Source organism: Pleurodeles waltl, chromosome 5 (genome assembly GCF_031143425.1).
Source record: "Pleurodeles waltl isolate 20211129_DDA chromosome 5, aPleWal1.hap1.20221129, whole genome shotgun sequence".
NCBI lineage: Eukaryota > Metazoa > Chordata > Amphibia > Caudata > Salamandridae > Pleurodeles > Pleurodeles waltl.
Window position 1 is genome coordinate 866046028 of NC_090444.1, and position 26473 is coordinate 866072500.

At 48.7% G+C, this 26473-nt stretch overlaps 1 protein-coding gene across 4 annotated transcripts in view; it reads left to right on the forward strand.

Annotated features, from left to right (window-relative positions):
* Window positions 1-26473, forward strand: part of LOC138296106 (zinc finger protein 583-like) — a 369595-nt gene that overhangs the window by 294192 nt on the left and 48930 nt on the right. Inside the window, exon 6 of one of the 4 annotated variants that reach the window (XM_069234964.1) lies at window positions 2290-2351. The exons of the other annotated variants lie outside the window; for them this stretch is intronic. Within the exon in view, the coding sequence (XP_069091065.1) occupies window positions 2290-2336 (47 nt within the window). The 3' untranslated portion in view covers window positions 2337-2351. Of the gene's footprint in view, window positions 1-2289; window positions 2352-26473 lie in introns of those variants that run through there. 4 annotated transcript variants of the gene reach the window in all.

Consider the following 26473-nt stretch of genomic DNA (forward strand, 5'->3'; position numbering starts at 1 on the left):
CTTCTTCAAATCCTAAACACTCTTCAGGGGTGGGGATAAATCAAATTCTTCCTCTTCTTCACAACATACACACATTAAAAAGCCTTGGTGCTACGTGTGTAAAAATAAAGGCCATTGGCAAGGGGATAAGTCCTGTCCAGGTAAACCCCCTGAGCCAACCACCACTAATACATCAAACTCTAGTGCCCCTAGCAGTAGTAGTAATAGTGGTGGGACTGCTGGCAACAGTCAAAGTAAGGGTGTAGTTGGGTTCACTTATGGGTCCATCATAGAAACTGGGGTAGTCAATCCCAAGACAGTTTCTGTCACACCTAGTGGCATTGGCCTTGCCACACTGGCTGCTTGTCCCCTTACTACGGATAAGTACAGGCAGACAGTTTCAATAAAGAAGTCGTCATGGCAGTAGGCGGTTGCAACCGCAGCGGACAGAGCCATAGGCTAACGTTGTTAGTGGCGGTCAAGGGCCGATGGCTGTGTTCGCCAGTGGTGGCGACCGCGGACGTGACTGCCCTGTTCTGTAGATTCATTCACTTGATTCCTGACACCGCTGTCAGCAAGACCTCCATGACCTGAGTTTCTGCGTGCCGCCTCTGGGAGCAATCATGCTATGACTAGCAGGGGATCGGGCCCCTGCCTTCTCTCCGGGTGAGCTGGATAGGCTAGTTGATGAGGTCCCACCCATGTACGGACAGCTCTGCTGTTCAACAGAGTAGTAGGTAAGTACCTCCTGTGCACAATTCTTTCTGTACTTCACCATCCCTTCCCTCCTCCCAGGCTAGAATATGCCCATGTGTGCCAGTTTGACAACTCATGTGCCTGTTGTTGCAGTCTGTGTGGCATCAACTGGAGGAACAATGTACAGGTACTGGTGTCCAGTGCCATATGTTAAATTCACTCACATTGTGCTGTGTGAGGTTTGTGGTGTTCTAGAGCCTCCTTGTGTTGGATGCATATAACTAGATGAGGGGACATTACTGCCATCCACTGACATCTGTTTCCTCATGATTGTTATAATTGTTGGCCAACATGTCGGTACATGATAGCACAAGCACAATATTCATGTTGTATGAGTTAGTTGAGAGTAATTTGAGCAAACTGTATGGTGCCACAGAGATTTCTAAACACATATGCCCTTGCTAAACTGTTGTTTGGAAGGGATATCATGACTCACTCTGCCCTTTAGGTTGCCACACAAACTACATGCCAAATGGGTGTTAGCTACATGATGCACTGTTGGCTACATGATGTACTGGAAGTGATGGAAACGCAGTGTCGTAGGTTCTGGTAGCTCAGCCTGCAGATAACAGGGTCTGTCACATGTATCTCCCAGCCAGACCTAGTCTAGGCTGTGGTAGAGTCACTGTGACTATGCAACTGTGGCACTGTACCCACTCCCTGTACCCAGCAGATACTGTCATGTGGCCATTATGATTAGGAATGGGTACAGAGGTACGTCACAATTCGAAGCCATATGTGTACTTGGCATCATTGTCAATGTTTGTCTTTGACTCATGACAGGTCCCTTACTCTCACAGCTCTATTGTCACCTTCCCACAGGTCATATTCTGTACAGGCTTAGTGCACAAATGGTAGTCCCACAGTGCAGACAGTGTGTTGATTCCTGAGAGACCATGATGTGTGACTCAGTAGCTTGGCCACATAGCAGCAACTGTACAACTCATGCCTTTGTTGGATTCCATCTCTTCAGAATGGACACATATATCCAAAGGAGTGTTCTGTGGTACAGGTACATAGCACAGAACCCCACTCCCTGAAGTGGCATGAGTCTGCATTTGTTATTGCACATGTCCACACATGGACAGGAAAGCCACTTTTTGTACCCACCATGCCAGTCCCTTCATTGTTACTTGTGTAATGTTTGAGTTTGTACTCTGTCAGTTGCCTGTAGGGATTGTATGCAGTGAGTCATTCTCACAGAGTGTGAATGTGTTAGTCCATTCATGCCGAAGGAGTTTTCCCTTTCGAAGCTACATATGTGTGTAGTGTTTCATAGAGGCTCACATCACAATACAGGTTGCTAGAACATGGGCTACACACTGTAAGTAAGCTTGCTTAGTCATTGTGGGGCCTGAGCAGGATGGTAGGTTAGTCTGCAGATGGAAAAATATGTCTGTAGTCATGTCCCTGTACTTATTGGCGTATGTGTCACACTTGAGTACTGACAAATAGAAAATTCCTAGCTTGATATTACTGACATGTATGTGACTTAACCATTTGTGATGAAACTTGTGAACATGATCTCTTGATTTGTCTTTTGCATCCATGCAGGTCAACGCCCTTCAGAAGAATGGATTATGGAAAGCCATCGCCCATAAGGTGCGGATCTTGTGGGTTTACAGCTGGCGGAGCGCACTCTGCAAGAAAACATGGGAGGACCTGAGACGCTGGACCTGGAAGATCCCAGAGGTCCAGCTGGGATGTCCTCCCAACGTGGGTGGGGTGCCTGTTGGACCATGACTCCCCCCTCACCCCCCCATTGACCTGCATTCTGGCTGTGGCCAATCCAGACCTTGATGGGTGTTTGAGGGCAGCAAAGCAGCTACAAGGGAGCGAGTACAGGGCATAGTCCTGACTATCACATGGACAAGTGAATGAGTTAGGTTTTGACAGCTGCTCCCCCTGACAATTAGGGATGAGCCATGTGTCACACAGTAGATGAGTGATTGTGTAGACATGTACTGCATACTGATGTGCCTTGCCAACTGGGTAGAATCCACAAACCACTTGCTCTCCAGGGACGACATATGGATGGGTACATTGATCAAACAACTACTGTTTGTTGTTGTAGCGTGTGTAATTTCTATGCAACAGACCGGTACTCCACAGTGACACAGGCAAAATGTAAGTAAGTGATTGATGACTGTCCTCAGCCATGTGTCTGGGTAAATTAGTATATAGGCATCAGCCACCCAGAGGCTACTTGTCTTCAGCGTATGACGGGTGCTGGTACCACACTGCCGTCTGTAATGTGAAGATGGCCAACATACATGTGACAGAGACTACATTGTTCTTTGGGTCAGCTATAGATCAATACTTTCCCTTGGTAAGTGGGGAATGTCCATTGACATGATTAGTGTGCCATTATTGTGCCATCACTGTTGCCAAACATTCCTTGTGCATACATGTCAGCATGTTTTCCTTTCTCATTAGCAAAACATTTGTAAGCTGCTTTTTCATGCATGGTCTACCCATGTTGATGGGATGTCTGTATTCCCCCACATATGTGTGTGGAACAAGACACTTGCATTGGGTGTACATTTCATGTTGTGCCCCATACAGGAGTGTGTCACCATTGTTTGCTGGCAGACATATACCCCCATGCATTATAGCAGGTCATTAGGCATATACAGCTGCAGCTTTGCGCCACAGTGTGCATTTCTATGCCCTTGATGTAGCAGCATGTAGCAAAGTGTACTGCACATATGTAATGAGTAAGGTTTGTAACCTAACTGTTGGCATGCATCATGTCTTGACTTGCAGTTATGTTGAAATCATATGTGTTTGGGTACAGGCATTCATCCACTGACAGACACTTGGGTCTGCATGACTATAATAGAGACAATGATGTAGCCTCAAATTGGGCAACATGCTAAGGTCCCTCAACAGGTACTTGCAAATCTCTGTGCCTCTTCAACATGCAAGGTACTAACGGTGTCTACTGCTACACTTACAGTATGTCATTGAAAGGGGTGCTAGGCAGTAGTGCTGATTACCCAGGGCTTGCTGATTCATTGTGTTGTGGGTTTTGGGAACATCTCTCCCTGACAATACTGCACATGATGTCTTCAGTGTCCATTTCATTCCACACCGACCCCAACACCACCCTCAGAGGAACTCTCATCTACAGACCTCCCGGACCCCGCCCACAGTTCAGTGACACCATCGCCGACCTCATCAGCACCCACGCCCTCGCTTCCACGGACTACATCCTCCTCGGGGACCTGAACTTCCACCTCGAGAACAACAACAACGACGCCAACTCCACCGCCCTGATCGACAACCTCGCCAATTTGGACTCAAACAGCTCGTAACGACACCCACTCACGCCGCTGGACACACGCTCGACCCCATCTTCTCCGCAAGCCCCCACGTCTCCTTCAGCCACACCACCGAACCACACTGGACCGACCACAGATGCGTCCACTTCACCTTCAGAAAACCCACCACACACCACCGCACCCAACAGCTACCACGCCGCTGCTGGGGCAAGGTCACCGAGGACCAACTGACTACCGCCCTCGCCCTGAGACCACCCACCGACCCAGACACTGCCGCGACCAACCTCACACAGTGGATCAACGACTGCGCCAACACCCTCGCCCCTCTCAAGACCTTTACAACCAACCACACAACAAGAAAGCCGCCTGGTTCACCGAGGACCTCTGGATCTCCAAGCACACCTGTTGCAGCGTCAGCGACGAAGACACCATCAAAACCATGAACTCCATCCACTCCGGATCCCCATCGGACCCCTGCCCTCACCACGTCTTCAACAAAGCCAGCACGGCCATCGCGCCCCACCTCCGGAAAACAATCAACTGTTCCTTCGAGACAGCAACCTTCCCAGAAAGCTGGAAGCACGCCGAGATCAACGCCCTTCTGAAGAAGCCCAAGGCAGACCCCAAGGACCTCAAGAACTTCCAGCCCATCTCCCTGCTCCCTTTCCCAGCAAAAGTGACTGAGAAGATTGTCAACAAACAGCTGACCCGCTACCTCAAGTCAACAACATCCTGGACCCTTCCCAATCCGGTTTTCGCAGTAACCACAGCACCGAGACCGCCCTCATCGCCGCCACTGACGACATCCGGACCCTGATGGACAACGGAGAAACAGCCGCCCTCATCCTCCTGGACCTATCAGCAGCCTTTGACACGGTCTGCCACCGCACCCTATCAGCACGCCTCCATGACGTGGTATCCAAGAGAAGGCCCTGGCCTGGACCACATCCTTCCTCTCCGGCAGAACCCAGAGCGTCCGCCTCCCACCCTTCTGCTCCAAAGCCACCGAGATCATCTGCGGCGTCCCACAGGGATCCTCCCTCAGCCCGACACTGTTCAATATCTACATGGCCCCCCTCGCCCACGTCGCACGACAACACAACCTCAACATCATCTCCTACGCTGACGACACCCAGCTGATCATATCCCTCACCGAAGATCCCCACACCGCCAAAGCTAACCTCCACCGAGGAATGAAGGCCGTAGTCGACTGGATGAAGGACAGCAGACTGAAGCTGAACTCAGACAAGACGGAGGTCCTCATTCTCGGACCCACCCCATCAGCCTGGGACGACTCTTGGTGGCCCACGTCACTAGGCACAGCCCCGGAACCCACCGACCACGCACGCAACCTGGGGGTCATCCTCGACTCCACTCTCTCCATGACCAGGCAAGTCAACGCCGTCTCCGCGTCCTGCTTCAACACCCTCCGTATGCTCCGCAGGATCTTCAAATGGATCCCCCTCGACACGGGAAAAAACGTTACCCAGGCCCTCATCACCAACAGACTCGACTACGGGAACGGCCTCTACTCAGGAATTACAAACAAGCTCCTGAGACGACTCCAACGCACCCAGAACGCCTCGGCCCGACTCATCCTCGATGTCCCCCGCCGCAGCCACATCACACTCCACCTGAGAGGCCTGCACTGGCTCTCCGTCAACAAAAGGATCACCTTCAAGCTCCTGATCCACGCACACAAAGCACTGCACAACACTGGACCCACCTACCTCAACAACCGACTCAGCTTCCACACCCCCACCCGAAGCCTCCGCTCAGCCAACCTCGACCTCGCCACAGTCCCCCGGATCCGAAAAACCACTGCAGGCGGCAGATCCTTCTCCTACCTCGCCGCCAAGACCTGGAACACTCTCCCCACCATCCTACGACAGACCCAGGACCTGCTGGCCTTCAGAAGACTCCTCAAGACCTGGCTCTTCGACCAGTAGCACCCCCCCCCTCCCCAGCGCCTTGAGACCCTCGCGGGTATGTAGCGCGCTTTACAAATGCAGTGATTGATTGATTGATGTGTGGCTTATCTGAGCAACATTTTTACTACCTCCGTGACTCTATTGGAACAAATGTCACTTTGTGAAGTTTGCATTGTCAATGTGTTTCCAGTGTGATATGAGTATTTCTGTATCTGATAGAGACTTTTAGATGCAGATTCCTAACGTTAGAATTTTCCCCAGGAGTCAGGCTGGATCTGGTGATTTTTCTTCAAGCAGTACCCTTGCGCGCCATCGGGTGGCGTCAGTCGGCTCTGTGTGCGTTGTTGGCATTGTGATCATTGTGATGACGTCACGGTCGTACATAGACACCACCCCGACACGCTGACGTCAGTTCTTTTCTGTCTGCGGCAGATCCGAAAAAGAGCTACCCAGTCATATTTTGGACTAACTTGGATCATTTTGTCAAGTTTTTTGACACATCGATGATGTCATGTAAGACTGGTTTCAAGCCGTGTGACTCCTGTCTCCGTATGATGTTGGTGACAGTTCAGCACCTCGTTTGTTTGTGGTGCCTGGATCGTGACCATGACCCGAAGTCGTGTTTCGAGTGCCGGGCCATGAACCCAGAGGCTTTGAGGGAGTGGTTCCTAAAGCTCATTGCAGCCCGGGGCTCAGTTCTGCGTCACTCCCGGCCTTGTTATAATGGCCATTCGGGTCACAGGAAACAATTGTTCTTCAACTTTACCTCTTCACTCGGATGATGCAACGTGGGAAGAGCATTACCTCACCTGATGCTGGCATGCTTTCTCCCCCTATTGTGACTACGGAGGAGGGAGCTTCATGTTGTGTGGTGGTGAGAAGGGCGGGCGAGGTCCTTGGCCTTGAGCTACCTTCTGTGGCAGTCAGGACTAACCTCCTGACTAAGGTGCTTCAGCCTAGGGCTTCCACTTCAGAACCCCTTTTACCTTCTAACAAAGCCCTCACTGATGTCCTACTGGGTACCTGGGCCTGACCCAGCACAGGGGCTCCTGTGAACAGGACAATCATCCGCCACCATCTGCCTGTGCTGAATGACCCTGAATTCCTGACCCAACACCCTACACTTGACAGTTTTGTCATCCAGGCTTCTTCTTTATCGGGCGCACTCCATCCACACCCCAGGATAGGGAATCAAATTGGGAAGAAATAGTTCTCTTCCTCCAGTCTGGCATTGAGAACTGTGAACACTGCATGCCTTTTGGGCCGCTATTCCCATACCATATGGGATACGGTCGTGTAGGTGCTACCGCAGATCCCGGAGGAGGTCCTGGTGATTCTCTCCCAAGCTGTTGCTCACGGGAGAGATGAAGCCAAGCTCACAATACGTTGTGGGCTGGACATGACTCACTGGGCAGATTGGTTGTGTCGATGGTGGCTTTACGGCACCACGCCTGGTTGAGGACGTCTGGCTTTTTGTGGGATGTCCAACAGTCACTCCTGGGCATATCCTTCGATGGCACCCGTCTCTTCAGAAACAAAGTGGACTCCGGGCTCAAGCGCTTTAAGGAGTCCTGGGCTACGGCTCGGTCAATTGGCCTTGCAGCCATTTCTCGCCACCTTCATTCCCCTTTTTGCCCCTTTCATGGCTATGGAAGGGGCACCCAACCACATCCATTTCCCACAAGCCACCGAACTGCACATGAAGGACAGCCTTTGCGTGGCCATGGAACTTGTTCGTGGATCAGGGACCCAGCGGTCCACCAAGTCCACCACCACCCCCGCTGCAGTTTCCAAACCTTTCTAGTCTGTTGCTCCATCCCGGACCAGTTGGAGGCAGGATTTCCCATCACCTCCCCCATTGGGAATCCATCACGACAGACAGGTGTTTTTTGCAAATAGTCCAAAGGGACTACCCCTTCGGCCATGCCACCATCTTACGATCGAATACCCAAGGATTACTTTGCACTTCTCCGCGAGGAGGTTACGGCTCTGTTGGCAAAGAGGGCCATCAAGAGGTTTCCTGTCCCAGAAGTAGTTTGTGGTTGTTATTCTGGCTTATTCCTGGTGCCCAAGCCCAAAAAAACAAGGGCCTTCACGCTATCCTAGACCTCCGGGCCCTCAGTCTCTTCCTCAGAAAGGAGATGTTCATAATGCTCACTCTTACTTAGGTCCTATCTGCCCTGGACCCTGGAAACTGGATGGTAGTCATGGACTTGAAGGATGCCTACTTTCACATTCCCGTCCTGCCTGCCCACAGAAATTACTTACAGTCCATGGTAGGTCACAAGCGCTTTCACTTTACTGTGCTCTCCTTTGGACTATCCAGCGCCCCCTCAGCTGTTCGTGAAAGGGATGGCGGTGGTCACACCTTATCTGCGTAGGCTAGGAGTTTCAGTCTTCCCCTACATTGACAATTGACTGTTAAAGGTGAGCTCACACCAGGCTGTCGTCTCCCACCTTCAGACTACAGTGAACCTCCTGCATTCTCTGGGTTTCACTACAAACGTGCCTAAGTCACACCTGACTCCCTCTCAGATGCTTCCTTTCATCTGAGTTGTTAAGGACACTGCAGTTTCAGGCCTATCCTCTCAAAAAGCAAGTCCAGGATATTCAGGCTATGATACTGATGTTTCAGCCTCTATCCTGGATTTCGGTGAGAATGACTTTGAGGCTGATGGGCCTCATGGCTTCCTGCATCCTGCTGGGGACATTATAGTTGGCATATGTGGGCTCTGCAGTGGGACCTGGCGTTCCAGAGCGCGCAGCATCAGGGGAATCTCTCCAGCATGGTCCAGATCTCGGAGGGAACTGCGCAAGAGCTGCAGTGGTGACTTTTGAATCGAGATTGGGTCAGAGACAGATCCCTCTACAACCCCAACCAGATCTCACAGTAGTGACAGATTGTAGGAAAGTACTATCTTGCCTGGCATGTTACCCCCATTTTTCACTGTATATATGTTGTTTTAGTTGTATGTGTCACTGGGACCCTGGTAACCCAGGGCCCCAGTGCTCATAAGTGTGCCTGAATGTGTTACCTGTGTAGTGACTAACTGTCTCACTGAGGCTCTGCTAATCAGAACCTCAGTGGTTATGCTCTCTCATTTCTTTCAAAATTGTCACTAACAGGCTAGTGACCATTTTTACCAATTTACATTGGCTTACTGGAACACCCTTATAAATCCCTAGTATATGGTACTGAGGTACCCAGGGTATTGGGGTTCCAGGAGATCTCTATGGGCTGCAGCATTTCTTTTGCCACCCATAGGGAGCTCTGACAATTCTTACACAGGCCTGCCACTGCAGCCTGAGTGAAATAACGTCCACGTTATTTCACAGCCATTTTACACTGCACTTAAGTAACTTATAAGTCACCTATATGTCTAACCTTTACCTGGTAAAGGTTAGGTGCAAAGTTACTTAGTGTGAGGGCACCCTGGCACTAGCCAAGGTGCCCCCACATTGTTCAGAGCCAATTCCCTGAACTTTGTGAGTGCGGGGACACCATTACACGCGTGCACTACATATAGGTCACTACCTATATGTGGCTTCACAATGGTAACTCCGAATATGGACATGTAACATGTCTATGATCATGGAATTGCCCCCTCTATACCATCCTGGCATAGTTAGCACAATCCCATGATCACAGTGGTCTGTAGCACAGACCCTGGTACTGCCAAACTGCCCTTCCTGGGGTTTCACTGCAGCTGCTGCTGCTGCCAACCCCTCAGACAGGCATCTGTCCTCCTGGGGTCCAGCCAGGCCTGGCCCAGGATGGCAGAACAAAGAACTTCCTCTGAGAGAGGGTGTTACACCCTCTCCCTTTGGAAAATGGTGTGAAGGCAGGGGAGGAGTTCTGCATAAGCCAGTCTACACCGGTTCAGGGGACCCCTTAGCCCTGCTCTGGCGCGAAACTGGACAAAGGAAAGGGGAGTGACCACTCCCCTGACCTGCACCTCCCCTGGGAGGTGTCCAGAGCTCCTCCAGTGTGCTCCAGACCTCTGCCATCTTGGAAACAGAGGTGCTGCTGGCACACTGGACTGCTCTGAGTGGCCAGTGCCACCAGGTGATGTCAGAGACTCCTTCTGATAGGCTCCTTCAGGTGTTAGTAGCCTATCCTCTCTCCTAAGTAGCCAAACCCTCTTTTCTGGCTATTTAGGGTCTCTGTCTCTGGGGAAACTTTAGATAACGAATGCAAGAGCTCATCAGAGTTCCTCTGCATCTCTCTCTTCACCTTCTGCCAAGGAATCGACTGCTGACCGCGCTGGAAGCCTGCAACACTGCAACATAGTAGCAAAGACGACTACTGCAACTCTGTAACGCTGATCCTGCCGCCTTCTCGACTGTTTTCCTGGTGGGGCATGCTGTGGGGGTAGTCTGCCTCCTCTCTGCACTAGAAGCTCCGAAGAAATCTCCCGTGGGTCGACGGAATCTTCCCCCTGCAACCGCAGGCACCAAAAAGCTGCATTACCGGTCCCTTGGGTCTCCTCTCAGCACGACGAGCGAGGTCCCTCGAATCCAGCGACTCTGTCCAAGTGACCCCCACAGTCCAGTGACTCTTCAGTCCAAGTTTGGTGGAGGTAAGTCCTTGCCTCACCTCGCTGGGCTGCATTGCTGGGAACCGCGACTTTTGCAGCTACTCCGGCCCCTGTGCACTTCCGGCGGTAATCCTTTGTGCACAGCCAAGCCTGGGTCCACGGCACTCTAACCTGCATTGCACGACTTTCTAAGTTGGTCTCCGGCGACGTGGGACTCCTTTGTGCGACTTCGGGTGAGCACCGTTTCACGCATCCTCGTAGTGCCTGTTTCTGGCACTTCTCCGGGGGCTACCTGCTGCTGAGAGGGCTCCTTGTCTTGCTCGACGTCCCCTCTCTCTCCTGGTCCAATTTGCGACCTCCTGGTCCCTCCAGGGCCACAGCAGCGTCCAAAAACGCTAACCGCACGATTTGCAGCTAGCAAGGCTTGTTGGCGTTCTTTCGGCAGGAAAACACTTCTGCACGACTCTCCACGGCGAGAGGGATCCGTCCACCAAAGGGGAAGTCTCTAGCCCTTTTCGTTCCTGCAGAAACCTCAGCTTCTTCTGTCCAGTAGAAGCTTCTTTGCACCCGCAGCTGGCATTTCCTGGGCATCTGCCCATCTCCGACTTGCTTGTGACTTTTGGACTTGGTCCCCTTGTTCCACAGGTACCCTAGATTGGAAATCCACAGTTGTTGCATTGTTGGTTTGTGTCTTTCCTGCATTATTCCTCTAACACGACTTCTTTGTCCTTAGGGGAACTTTAGTGCACTTTGCACTCACTTTTCAGGGTCTTGGGGAGGGTTATTTTTCTAACTCTCACTATTTTCTAATAGTCCCAGCGACCCTCTACAAGGTCACATAGGTTTGGGGTCCATTCGTGGTTCGCATTCCACTTTTGGAGTATATGGTTTGTGTTGCCCCTATCCCTATGTTTCCCCATTACATCCTATTGTAACTATACATTGTTTGCACTGTTTTCTAAGACTATACCGCACATTTTTGCTATTGTGTATATATATCTTGTGTATATTTCCTATCCTCTCACTGAGGGTACACTCTAAGATACTTTGGCATATTGTCATAAAAATAAAGTACCTTTATTTTTAGTATAACTGTGTATTGTGTTTTCTTATGATATTGTGCATATGACACTAAGTGGTACTGTAGTAGCTTCACACGTCTCCTAGTTCAGCCTAAGCTGCTCTGCTAAGCTACCATTATCTATCAGCCTAAGCTGCTAGACACCCTATACACTAATAAGGGATAACTGGGCCTGGTGCAAGGTGCAAGTACCCCTTGGTACTCACTACAAGCCAGTCCAGCCTCCTACACAGATGCATCACTCCTGGGCTAGGACGGCCACATGGGGCAAGCAGAGATCAGAGGACTCTGGTCTCCGGTGGAGTCAGGGGTTCCACATCAGTCTTCTGGAGCTCCGGGCCAGCAGACTTGCATTGAAAGCATTCCTTCCTTCTCTCCAAGGAAAAGAGCTGCAAGTGTTACCGGACAACACCACCGCTATGTGATACTGCAACAAGCCGGGAGGAGTGGGGTTGTGGTCCCTTTGTCAAGAAGCTCTGCGCCTCTGGACATGGCTGGATCGTCAGGGCATATCCCTGGGCGTGCAACATCTGGGAGGCTCTCTGAACGGCAAAGCAGACAAACTCAGCCATTTATGCATTGTCAAACACAAATGGAGTATCCTTCCGGAGGTGGCGCAAGGTCTCTTTCAGCAGTGGGCAGAACCAAGGTTATATCTGTTCGCCTCCGCAGAGAATGCGCAATGTCAGCTGTTTTGCGCGTTGGAGTTTTCAAGGCGGCACTCACTCTGCGATACTTTTCATCCTAAGTGGAATTCAGGGCTCCATTCTGCCTTTCCGCCAATATCACTTATGCCCAGATCTGAAGATCAAGAGTGGCCAGGCCTAAGTAATCCTTGTGGCTCCGGACTGGGCCTGAAGTGTATGGTATCCCAAGCTTCTGAGCATGGCCATAGATCTTCCGATCAGACTTCTCCTTCGGGGGGGGGTCTTCCGTCGCAGCAGCAGGGGATAGGTCTCCACCCAAAGCTGTCCAGACAGTTGACAGCTTTCAACCATCTGCCCGAAGACTCCGATGTTATCTTGGCAGCCAGGCGTCCCTCCACCAAAACGGTTTTACGCCTGGTGTTGGAACAAATATGTGGATTGGTGTAACTTCAAGTCTGTTGATCCCTTTCTGCACCTCTGTCTGAGGTTCTACTGTTCATCCACTCCCTTGCCCAGCAGGGCTCTGCTTTGGGTACCCTTAAAGGCTACCTGTCGGTCATCTCTGCCTTCCTCAGACTGCCAGATCAACCCTCCTTGTTCAAATCTCCCATTGTTAAGAGGTTTCTTAAGGACTCCCCCATATGTTCCCACCTACCCCGTTCATATTGCCCCATTGGATTAAAACCAGGTACTTACATATCTTATGTGTGCTCCCTTTGAGCCACTACATAAATGTCCTTTGCGGCTCCTCACACTGAAAACTGATTTCCTTAGTCCCATTTCCTCTGCTCATAAAGTGAGTGAGCGCCAACCTCTTTCTTCAAAGCCACCATTTCTGCCTGTCCATCCTAATGAAGTGGTGCTTCGTACCAGGGCCTCCTTCCTCTCTAAAGTGGTCACACCTTTTCATGTAGGCAAATTCATCAATTTGCCTACTTTTTACACCCCCCTACATCCTTCTCATGAAGATGAGAGGCTCCACCGCCTAGATCCAAAAAGAGCATTGGCATTCTACCTCAGTCGTACCATAGATTTCCGGGTGGACGATTCTTTTTAGGTTGTGTGGGTGTGAAGAAGGGACCGGCGGTGCAGAAGCAGACCATCTCTTGATGGGTTGTCCTCTGCATCAAGATGTGCTACGCTTTTGCAAAGAAGCAACTCTCTCAGGGTTTGCGTGCTCATTCCACCAGAGCAACTGCTGCTACCACAGCATTAGCACCCAGAGTTTCAGTCCTCGACATCTGCCAGGCAGCAATGTGGGCGTCTCTGTAAACATTCACAAAGCATTACTGCCTGGACAGTCAGTTCCGCAGAGACGGCTACTTTGGCTGTACGGTCCTGTAGGACTTTATAGACTGATCTTGGTTTTCAGCCCACCGCCGAGGATGGTATCGCTTGGGTATCTATTCCCAGGTAAAGAATCTACAACTAGTGAACAAGTTACTTACCTTTGGTAATAAATTACCCATCTAGTTGCAGATTCCTTACCGACCCACCTATCTTCCCCACTTTGCAAACTGATTTCTAGGTACAGGGATTCCCTTTTCAGGGCCCTAGTTCTGGCGCACAACTCTGTGTTCTTTCTGGCTCTGCGCTACTTTTGGGGAATGCCAAGGTGGCACCTCTATACGACCACAAGGTCATCACGGCGACCACGATGCCAACGACTCACGCAGAGTCGACTGACACCACCTGGCGGCACGCAAGGGTACTTCTCAAAGAAAAATCTCCCCATCCAGTCTGACACCGGGGGAAATTCTAAGTTAAGGTATCTGCAACTAGGCTATGGCCCTCATTATGACTTTGGCAGTTTTTGAGCAAGACTGCCAAAGCCATGAGTGCCGGAAGACCGCCATATATTGGGTACTGCTGGATTTCTGCCACCCTTTGGGCAGATAGCTGGCAGTAGCCATGCTGGCAGGCGGTGGCGCTCTAGCGTTGTTACCACCTGCACCACCAATAGGATGCCGCCAGCCATATTAAGACCATAAATATGGCCTGGCGGTGTCCTGCTGGGGGGGCGCTGCCAGGCCGTGTATGCATGGTTGTATTCATGTGAGTGAATGCGTGTATAAATGCGTGTGAGTATGTGAGTGAATGCGTGTATGTGGGAGTGAATGCGTGTATGGATGAGTGAGTATGTGTGAGTGAATGCGTATATGGATAATTGTGAGTGGGTGTGTGTGGAAGTGTAGATGCATGGGTGTATGCATGGTGGTTGTCTGTGTGCATGTATGCGGGGGTGAGGGGCGCTGTGACTATAGGGGAGGCAGGTGATTGCTAGGCGGGGTGGGGGAGCCGTCTACCGGTGACAGGGAAGATATTCCCTGTCACCGGTAGCCCTACCGCCATGGTTTTACTGGCATGGTACTACTGCCGGTGGCCCTCTGTGGACCGCAGGGTCGAATATGAACATCTCCGGCCCGGCAGTTTATACCGCCATGAGGGTATGGGTGGAGATGTGGTGGGTTGGCAGCGCCCAACCCACCACACTCATAATGTGGCGGTCTTCACTGCCAGCCTGTTGGGTGTAATACCGCCACATATAATGACCACCTATTTCTCTACCAGATAATTGTTACCAAAGGTAAGTAACTTGTTTGTCACCTTCTCCAGGCTGTTGTACGTTTGTCATCAGCATGGCAGGATTAGGGAGCATCATTTCTTTTTGTTGGGTCATTATTTATGGGGCAAATAAATGTGTGAATGACCTGTGTGGGTTCTGTGGGAATGCATTTGGCATTGGCCTTCTATTGTATGACAACAGGTAACTTAGGTCCGCTCCACGTGACAAAGCTTTGAGGGTGATGAGGTGTCCTACTTGTTGAATGGTTGCTATGGCTGCACAATTTCAGCCATGCAATTGTAGTTGTGTGACATCCTGATTTTACTGTGGGCAACTGTTGACAGTTCAGATGACATGCATGCATATGGTATGGTACATGTATGGACAACTTAGGTGGAGTTTGTAGCTGGGGCCTACTTGATATCATGGTAATGTTTGCTACTCAGAGCTGTTGTTCAGGTGTGATCATGGACACGTGATGACCTATTCTCTTTGTATTTGCAGCATCAATACCAGCAAGCGAAGGAGACAGGGCACAGCCAAGTGGGGAAGCATCAGGCCACAGGACCTCTGGTGAAGAGGCCAGAGACACAGAGGGACCCACTGGCCTGGAGGGTGAGGCGAGTGCCACGGGGGAGACCAGAACATCCTCTTCATCATCAGATTCTTCCTCCAGCGGGCACTCCTTAGGGGTGGCAGACCCATCAGGGAATCCCCCTGTACCGTCCTTGTCCGCCTCCCCAATTCTGTCACCGCCCTCCCTGTTGCTTTCCATCCAGTTGGTCGTGCCTGCTCACCCAAGGGAATAGGCGTCTCCTTTGCCGCAGGCACCTCTGCCCCTGTGACCCTCCGTGAGGAGGCTATTGACCTCCTGAGAAGTATCCCTGTGGATCAACCAGATATTGTGAATGCCATTCAGGGATTGGCAACCCAACTCCAACAAACTAATGCATTTCTGGAAGACATTCATGGTGTATTGGTTTACCTACATAGATCTTTTCAGGCTCTGACCTCCACATTGACGGCAGCCAGTCACCGACAACCTTCCTTTCCACCTCCCTGTGCCCAATCCAAATCCCCCCTTCCCTTACCTACACCGACTGATCTGCACACACCCACCTCAACACATAGGAAAAGCACACTCAGACACAAGCACGACAATACACACTGGCACTCAAGCAAACAAGTGACACCCACACACACATCAGTCACCACTTCCCCAGACAAACCCACCACTGCCAGCGTAACACACACAACATCAAGCATACCACAGGCTCCACACCAACATTCAACGACACAGCCAGCATACCTGCAGACCCCCACACCACAAGCACCATACCTGCAGACTCCACCCCCAATGAACACACAGACATCCACCACTACCAGCATACCCGCAGACACCACCGAAACACACACATCCGCCACTTCATCCCACAGTGCCACCACCTCCCAGACTTCCATGACACACAAATGCACTCGCACACGCAACAGACATCAACCAAACACAAGCATACCTCCCAAAAGCACACATCCACGACATCCAAACCAACACAGCAGACAACCACTCCCTCAGCATTCAAAACCTTACCCTCTTCTGATGACCGTCTCTGTGTTCCTAAGCCTTCATTTTTGTTTGAGCGTGCCCATTCCCCTGTTCCCTCCAAACCCATCCCAAACACAAGAGGCCCAACCCACCTGCCAACTCCTCCTTCCACCTCCAAGTCCTTCCCTGCCCCCCTTGCAAGCACCCATACCAGGCCCAAGAAACAGCCGACCCCTCTCAAACCCACTTCTCCCAAACCGATCCAGCAAATTCCTCCCCTCCCCCCAAAGATGATCCCTGAGGTGATTGCCTACCCACTTGATACCCCTTCCTGTGGAGATTGACTGGAAGTTAGGAGTCAAGTGACGGCGCCATGATGTGCTTGTGCCAACACACATGGACTGGCCAGTGGCCTTTACCCATTTAAATTTAACAAACCCAAACAGTTGTTTTTTGAGGCTATATGGGCCAGATGTAGTAAACTCCAATTTTACGACTTGCAAATTGCAAGTCTGACCTACTCGCAATTTTCAACTCGCAAAATTGGATGCAGAAAGGTGTCTCAGACACCTTCTGCGACTTGCTATGGGGTCGCAAAGACTCACCTCATCAATATTCATGAGGTGGGTCGCATTTTTCGACCCCATAGCGAGTCCCTGCACTCACAGGGATGGTGGCCTGCTGTAGTCAGCAGACCTCCATGTCTGTGACTGCTTTGTCAATAAAGCTGTTTTTTTTTTTCATTTTGCAGCCCGTTTTCCTTAAAGGAAAACGAGCTGCAAAATGAAAACTAAACCGAAACCATTTGGTTTCGTTTTTTTCAGAGTAGGCAGTGGTCCATAGGACCACTGCCTGCTCCGAAAAAATATTTTTTTCGGCATTCACAAAGGGGAAGGGGTCCTATGAATGAGTTACCACCAGTGTGACACTGGTGGTAACTGCGAGTTGGTTTGCGACTGCATTCGCGGTCACAATGCAACTCTGAATGGCGATGCGGTCGCAAATAGGAAGGGAACAACCCTTCCTATTTGCGAGTCGCATTCCCAAATTGCGAGTCGGTACCGACTCTCAATTTAGGGATGAGCATCGCGTTCGGCATTTTGCATGCCACAAACTGCGTTTTTCGCAGTTCGCGACATGCAAAAGGCTTTGTACATCTGGCCCCTATATGTGTCCTGTGTTTCCTTTTCAACCTTTGTGTTGTTCCTGTGTGACTTATATTGTCTGCCTACAGTTGTGTGTGTTACAGCCTGCTTGCTGATCCATTTGCTTTTATTTGCAGTATCTGACTTTGAGGGCAGTGCTGGTGCCCCCAAGACAAGGGTAAATGTTGGTTGTATGGATATGTGGGTGTAAATGCAATGGTGGTATCATTGCACTGTATACATTTTGGTAATGATAAGCATTTCATCTTGTGTTCTCCAATGTGAGCATTGTAGTGTTAGACTTGTCCCCCTGATATGGGTTATGTATTCATCTGATGTGTGTCAGCTTGAGTTTTGTTTGTGCAGACATGGAGTGTGTTTAATTGTGCTACCTTTGTTTGCATTTGACTGTACCTGTGTTCATTTAGCTATGCATACCTTGCAGCTAGTTTGTGTAGAGTTATGTCCCATGCAGTTGGAGCTGTATGCGCTTTGTTGACTTGCACTTTCACATTGTGCCGATAGGCATGGCAATTGAGTCTAGTATTGTTTGTCCCAGAGATACCTGAAGGGGCAGTTCTGATATAAATATTGTTTTATGAGCATTTGCAAGGTGATGTGTCCCAGTGCAGCCTCCTTCCCTGGGTGGTCCTGCTGGCCCCATTCCAATTGTGCAGGTATTCTTTGCATAGTGAACTTTGTATATTTGCCTCTCTATCGAATGTGCATCCCATTGTCCTCCCATTGTGTTGCTTTGTGTGTGATGTATGGGTCCATTGTAGGGCTGTTTACTGGGAGTGTTGTTTGTGTTCCATGCCACATCTTTACATGTGTTGAGTGTGACAACAGTCCATGGCATGTGTGGAGTGTGTGAGTTTGTTTATTTGTTTGTGTTGTAGGTGCTGTGTGAGACAATGTTGTCCCTGTGTGTAGGAAAGTACCATCTTGCCTGGCATGTTACCCCCATATTTCACTGTATTTATGTTGTTTTTGTCTATGTGTCACTGGGACCCTGCCAGGCAGGGCCCCAGTGCTCATAAGTATGTGCCCTGTATGTGTTCCCTCAGTGATGCCTAACTGTCTCACTGAGGCTCTGCTAACCAGAACCTCAGTGGTTATGCTCTCTGTGCTTTCCAAATTGTCACTAACAGGCTAGTGACCAATTTCACCAATTCACATTGGCATACTGGAACACCCTTATAATTCCCTAGTATATGGTACTAAGGTACCCAGGGTATGGGTGTTCCAGGAGATTCCTTTGGGCTGCAGCATTTCTTTTGCCACCCATAGGGAGATCTGACAAATCTTACACAGGCCTGCCAATGCAGCCTGAGTGAAATAACGTCCACGTTATTTCACAGCCATTTACCACTGCACTTCAGTAACTTATAAGTCACCTATATGTCTAACCTTCACCTGGTAAAGGTTGGGTGCTAAGTTACTTAGTGTGTGGGCACCCTGGCACTAGCCAAGGTGCCCCCACATCGTTCAGGACAAATTCCCCGGACTTTGTGAGGGCAGGGACACTATTACACTTGTGCACTATACATAGGTCACTACCTATGTATAGCGTCACAATTGTTACTCCGGACATGGCCATGTAACATGTCTAAGATCATGGAATTGTCAGCCCAATGCCATTCTGGCATTGGGAAGACAATTCCATGATCCCCCGGGATCTAGCACAGAACCCGGGTACTGCCAAACTGCCTTTCCTGGGTCTCCACTGCAGCTGCTGCTGCTGCCAACCCCTCAGACAGGCTTCTGCCCTCCTGGGGTCCAGGCAGCCCCGGCCCAGGAAGGCAGAACAAAGGATTTCCTCTGAGAGAGGGTGTGACACCCTCTCCCTTTGGAAATAGGTGTGATGGCTGGGGAGGAGTAGCCTCCCCCAGCCTCTGGAAATGCTTTGATGGGCACAGATGCTGCCCATCTCTGCATAAGCCAGTCTACACCGGTTTAGGGATCCCCCAGCCCCGCTCTGGCATGAAACTGGACAAAGGAAAGGGAAGTGACCACTCCCCTGACCTGCACCTCCCAGGGGAGGTGCCCAGAGCTCCTCCAGTGTGCCCCAGACCTCTGCCATCTTGGAAACAGAGGTGTTGCTGGCACACTGGACTGCTCTGAGTGGCCAGTGCCAGCAGGTGACGTCAGAGAGTCCTTCTGATAGGCTCTTACCTCTCTTAGTAGCCAATCCTCCTTCCTAGGTAGCCAAACCTCCTTTTCTGGCTATTTAGGGTCTCTGCTTTGGGGAATTATTCAGATACTGAATGCAAGAGCTCACCAGAGTTCCTCTGCATCTCCCTCTTCACCTTCTGCCAAAGGATCGACCGCTGACTGCTCAGGACGCCTGCAAAACTGCAACAAAGTAGCAAAGACAACTACTGCAACCTTGTATCGCTTCATCCTGCCGGCTTTCTCGTCTGTTTCCAGGTGGTGCATGCTCTGGGGGTAGCCTGCCTCCTTCTTGCACCAGAAGCTCTGAAGGAATCTCCTGTGGGTCGACGGAATCTTCCCCCTGCAACCGCAGGCAACAAAAGACTGCATCACCAGTCCTCTGGGTCCCCTCTCAGCACGACGAGCATTGTCCCTGGAACTCAGCAACTCTGTCCAAGTGACTCCCACAGTCCAGTGACTCTTCAGTCCAAGTTTGGTGGAATTAAGTCCTTGCCTCCCCCACGCTAGACTGCATTGCTGGGTACCACGTGATTTGCAGCTGCTCCTGCTCCTGTGCACTCTTCCAGGATTTCCTTTGTGCACAGCCAAGCCTGGGTCCCCGACACTCTAACCTGTAGTGCACAACCTTCTGAGTTGTCCTCCGGCGCCGTGAGACTCCCTTTTCTGACTTCGGGTGGACTCCGCTTCACTCCTCTTCTAAGTGCCTGTTCTGGTACTTCTGCGGGTGCTGTCTGCTTCTGTGAGGGCTCCCTGACTTGCTGGGCGCCCCCTCTGTCTCCTCATCCAAGTGGTGACATCCTGGTCCCTCCTGGGCCACAGCAGCATCCAAAAACCGTAACCGCGACCCTTGCAGCTAGCAAGGCTTGGTTGCGGTCTTTCTGCGTGGGATCACCTCTGCAAGCTTCTTCACGGCGTGGGACATCCATCCTCCAAAGGGGAAGTTCCTAGTCCTGTTTGTTCTTGCAAAACACCAAGCTTCGTCCATCCGGTGGCAGCTTTCTTGCACCCTCAGCTGGCATTTCCTGGGCTCCTCTCCACTCTCGACACTGTTGCGACTCTTGGACTTGGTCCCCTTGTCTTACAGGTACTCAGGTCCGGAAATCCACTGTTGTTGCTTTGCTGGTGTTGGTTTTACTTGCAGAATCCCCCATCACGACCTCTGTGCTCTCTGGGGGTTGTAGGTGCACTTTACACGTACCTTACAGGGTCTGGGGTGGGCTATTTTTCTAACCCTCACTGTTTTCTTACAGCCCCAGCAACCCTTTACAAGCTCACATAGGTTTGGGGTCCATTCGTGGTTCGCATTCCAGTTTTGGAGTATATGGTTTGTGTTGCCCCTATACCTATGTACTCCTATTGCAATCTATTGTAACTTTACACTGATTGCATTACTTCCTTTTGCTATTACTGCATATTTTTGGTATTGTGTACATATATCTTGTGTATATTTGGCATCCTCATACTCAGGGTACTCACTGAGATACTTTTGGCATATTGTCATAAAAAATAAAGAACCTTTATTTTTTAGTATTTCTGTGTATTGTGTTTTCTTAAGATATTGTGCATATGACATCAGTGGTATAGTAGGAGCTTTGCATGTCTCCTAGTGCAGCCTAAGCTGCTCTGCTATAACCTTCTATCAGCCTAAGCTGATAGAAACACCTCTTCTACACTAATAAGGGATAACTGGACCTGGCACAAGGTGTAAGTACCTCTGGTACCCACTACAAGCCAGGCCAGGCTCCTACACTGTGCGTAAAATGTTCAGGTTTGTGCTATTGTGTAGTGTTACTGTGCAGAGTGAGAGACTTGCCCATAGGTGGCGTATTGTGACTGCATGTGTCCTTCTTTGTGTATGATTCTGACTGTGTACACAATGACAAGTGTACTTTGGTGCCCGTAGCGTGATCCCCATATCATGTGGACTATGGCGCAATGATCCGTTGTTACAGTTAATAAAAAAGTAGATGTGTGTACTTACTGTCTGTTGCGCCCACGGAGGCATGAATTTTGTGCACCTTCGATGAGCAGCAACAGTGGCAGGACTTGTGTGATGGGCTCCATGGTGCCACTGAACGTGTGAGGCTGCTGCTGCCTGCAGGTGAGTGTCTCCCTTTATTGTTCCTGCTTCTGCCTGCTGAGACGTGGTGGTTGGACCACCAGGGTCACATTGGCAGCGTGCAATCTCATAATGTAAGCCTGTTTGTGCTGCCTCGTGACCGTAGCGGTCTGTGCTTCCTGGCGGTCCTGGCAGGGCCACGGCGGTCTTTGCTCCATAGGCCAGCATGACTCATAATCTGGTTGACCGGCCACCAACCTGATGGCAGTTGGTCAACCACCGCTGCCATGGCGGCCCATAGACTGCGTAACTCGTAATGAGGCCCTTAGTGATGAATATAATCTCCTAAACTACTACGTTACAAACTAGCCTCTTTCGGTGCTCATTGAGGGCTTTTGTTCAGGCAACAAAACGTTCTTAGCCAAAACCAAATCCCTACGTTTAACATGATGGTTCATTTCAATTACTGAGACCAAGACTCTGGAACACTCTTCCGGTTGAAATTTCAAGATTCTCTCTTTTGGTGTCATTCAAAACTGCTTTCCAAACAAATCTATTGCAGTAATTGCATACAGCAACATACTTGCCAAATGTATGCAATCTTATGTCTAAAGTTTTTAATGTCACACATTGCTATCACTAAGCATATATCATAACCCATACCCTTCTCTATTTAGTCACCCAAAACTGGTAAATCTTGTGTGTACCAACCTACTACTGCTCTGTGAATCACTGCTTGTTGAAATGCTTTGAGTTTCAAAGTCTTGTAAATAAATAAATATACGAGATCCTGCCCAGTGGGAAACTTGCCTTTTAGCTCGGACCTACCCTATTTGCATAGTCCCTCTTTAAAACATTAAGGGCCATATGTACGAACACATTTTCCCATTGACACAGAATGGGAAAAACCCTTTTCTACATCTGGCCCTAAGGCCCTTATGCAAAACTGCATTTGTGCAGTTTTCAGTCAAAAAGTATAGCGCTGGCTTGCACCATTCCAGGACGCAAGCCGGGTGCCATATTTATGGAACGGCGCAAAGGGTGGGCTAGCATTAAAAAAAAAAAATGACGTTAGCCAGGTGGGGGTGGCGATATGGGAGAAGTGGGTTTTGCACCAAAAAATGACAGTAGGCTGGTTAGAGGCAAAAACAATGCCTCTAACCAGCCTAGCGTCATTTTCTGAAGCAAAACCATCCATACCACATGACTCCTGCCTTAGAAAAGACAGGAATCATGCCCACCAACCCAATGGCCAGCACAGGGGACAAGGGTCCCCTGGGCATGGCCATTGAAACCTGTGCCATGCTGGGGGCCCCAAGTTGGGCCCCTGATGGCACTTTAATGAAAAAATATATAAATACTTATCTATACTTACCTGGGATGGGGTCCCCCATCCTCCGGTGTCCCTCTGGTGTGGGTGGGGGTGTTTCTGGGGCTTGAGAAGGGCACCTGTGGACCCATTCCATGGTGTTTAACCATGGAAATGGGTCCACAGGTCCCCTAACGCCTGCTCTGACCCAGGTGTTAAATAATGGTGCAAAGCATGCTTTGCACCATTATTTAGCCCCTCCTCCCACCCATGTATCATTTTAGCACTGGGGATAAAGATGGGGCTATGGGATAAGCACCATTTTTTAGATGGGAAAGCCTACCTTGCATCTCATTGGTGCAAGGTAGGTGCACACATCTGAAAAATGGTGCACACTCCAATATTTTGACATTAGAAAGGTCTAACATCAGAATATAAATATGGAGTTTGTTTTGCACCGAATTTGCATCAAAAAATGATGCAAATTTGGCGCTAGTGGAGTATAAGTATGCCCCTTATTTTTCAACACACCATTTTAAGCAGTCAGTGACCGCAACATAGGATTCAGTTGGGTCTCATGTCGCAACACACCTTGATGTCTATTGTGAGACAAATGTTATCTCCCTAAACAATGTGCACTCTTCTGCCTTACAATTTACAGTTAATTCTAAAACATGAAAAAATGTTGCAAATTCATGAAACTTGGCGGTTATGTATTTGGCTTCAGTGCAATCAGCTTATCATAGAAAGAAATATGAAACTCCCTTGTTTTTTATCACTTCTGTCGTCTACTTTATATCCATTTTTCAAAAAAGTAAACCTCATGGATTTATGAGCTTTAGGCAGATTAGTTCACGAGTTATGGAAAAACCTATCCAGTGCCATTGCAAACAACCTTTGATGAAAATTCATAAATGTTGATTTTTTTAATTCAAAAGAGCACTTTTGTAATTAGGCATAAAATATGTACTTGGCAACATGCATTTGCACCCAACAAACAAGCATATTTCATTCTTCACATAATAAAAATGTGCCTTTTGGTTTTAAGGGTTTAATTTGTATGGCCTTTGATAGTATACCTGCTACTGTGTTGGTTGTAGCACTAAAATATTTTCAAACGAATGCCAAAATAAAGGAGGCTATTTCCAGAGGCTCAAAAACAAGTTGATGGAGTTCTTGAATTAATCTCAAACACGGGCAATCACTCTGGGCTGCATTCCAACGCATCATATTTTGCCCACCATGTCACTGTGCACACTGTGTCACTGGAACCAAACTATACCAGACTGATGAGCCTATAACAAGAGCTAAACCAGTCATGGGTTGCTTGTGTTCCGTTTCAGGGAGGACTTGGCTTGGCAGTTCAGACTGAACCATTTCCATTAGAAGCAGGGTCAAGACTGAGTCACATATGGCTGGGTCCAAACTAAGGTGGCATGGAGTGCAAAATAATGATGGACTTGGATGGGGCCAGAGGAATTACCATGGCTGATATTAATTCAAGCATTCCATCAGCAGTTCTTGTATACTTCAGTATTTTCTGAGGCACATCACAGATTTTGGATATATTTAAGTAGGTTATACAAATGAGCATTCAGGCACTTTCTCCAAACATTATGCAGCCATTTCCTTAACCTACAATTTTCACACATGTACCTACAAATCATTATGAAGAGAAAGTTTAATGAAGTGCAGTCAGATGTCTACCCTGTGCCTGACGCCACCCATCCTTTATGAAACTGATTATTCGATTTTTTTCCTACCATATGGCATGACATTCTAATTTTGAGTCCATAATATATTCTTTAGAAAAAGCCACATTGGTCTCAGCCACCTATAGAAAGAATATTTCTATTCATAGCGTCGGTTGGAGTCAAAGCGAAAGTAGATGGCTTAGAAAAATTGGCTCTTGGCAGATCACGCTACGGACCCCTCCATTTTTCAACCTCATTGAAAGATCATAGGAAAACAAGTTTCCTCATAGTAAACCACTGCAGGTTTTGCCGCCGGATTAGGAACTTTTACAGCTAAATAAATGGAAATGTAATGGCACACTATTACGATTTTTGCAGCATTATTAGTGTCACTTTATTTTATTGCCAGCTATTAGGTGAGCATACTATTGCATTGTGATTTGTGTTCAACCCATGACCCAGTTGGATATTTGTATGGTCTCTAATCAATTGCTTCCTAAACTTTTCAAAACCATAATCCACTTTTTAGAATGACAAAATGTTTGTGACCCACCTAGTTTTAATGGACATGAGGCAGGCATCATGTAGCAGCACAGGGTAATTTACAGACAGCACATTTTCCATTGAAATGTCAACTACAATTGCACATATATACATACAGTTTTACTAAAAAAAAAAAACTACCTTGCACACAAATGGTAAGGTTTGAAAATTGGATTTCAGTGAATATTTATCATTTGTGCATCATACAGTAAAGTGTGTTCATTTGGTTTAATCCTGTTAAAATCATTGTTTCCATCAAGCTTCAGAATTATATAAAAAAAAGTGCTTCATTTTTGCTTTCCTAACTGCTGAATGTATACAGTTCATTTGCAGGTATTTACATTTTGTGTGTGCAAAAATGATATCCAACAGCCATTCCCTTCACCCTATTTGCACTCCAGCACGCTTATCACATAATGCAGTCTACTTTTCTTTCTTTGATTGCATAGTGAAAGGAGTCTGTAAACTCAACTCCCCCTTAAAAAAAAAAGTTAAACATCAGTTTCTTAAAAGACATAACCTAACATTTGACTTCGGACATTAAAGCGCATCAAATGTGCAAAATAAATACAGCATTTAAAGGTAGTTTTATTTCTTACACTTTCAAACCCACCAAAAATCGACTCATAACCCACAGTTGAGGGGAAACACTGATCTAATCTACTTACCTGCCGACAGGCCTGTTACCATGACTGATATTTCATACAGGTCCCGGATATTATGCAAACTGAGACATTTGAGGCCATATTTTCAGTGTTACAGTTACAGACTACATTCAGTGGTTGATTTAAAACGACTAGTTGAAGACATATGACATGAGGCCACTTGGCAGCAATAGATTTTTCTTGGCAGTGTGCTCTCAAGGACTGGATGAATTACTTCGAATACGACTTCACTGGTAAACAAATAGTGAAAGCATATTAAAGTCAGACCCAATTCATTTTCTGGACTGATCTGCTAATGAAGATCATAACACTAAGCAACAAGCCATGTGTTTCTCTGTGACAGTCAGTGACCTGCGAAGAAGAGGCTCGGACTCAGTACTAATTTGTAAGTACAACATGCTTCATATACATGAATTTTCATATTGTAGTTTGATCTTGAACTAGGCCTGTAGAATATGCAGACATTACAACTACACTGTTACGGTGTAGTAGGTGAAAATACGGATTAATTAGAAAATATAGTATCTTTATCAAGTATGGAAAGACCTGGTCATAAAC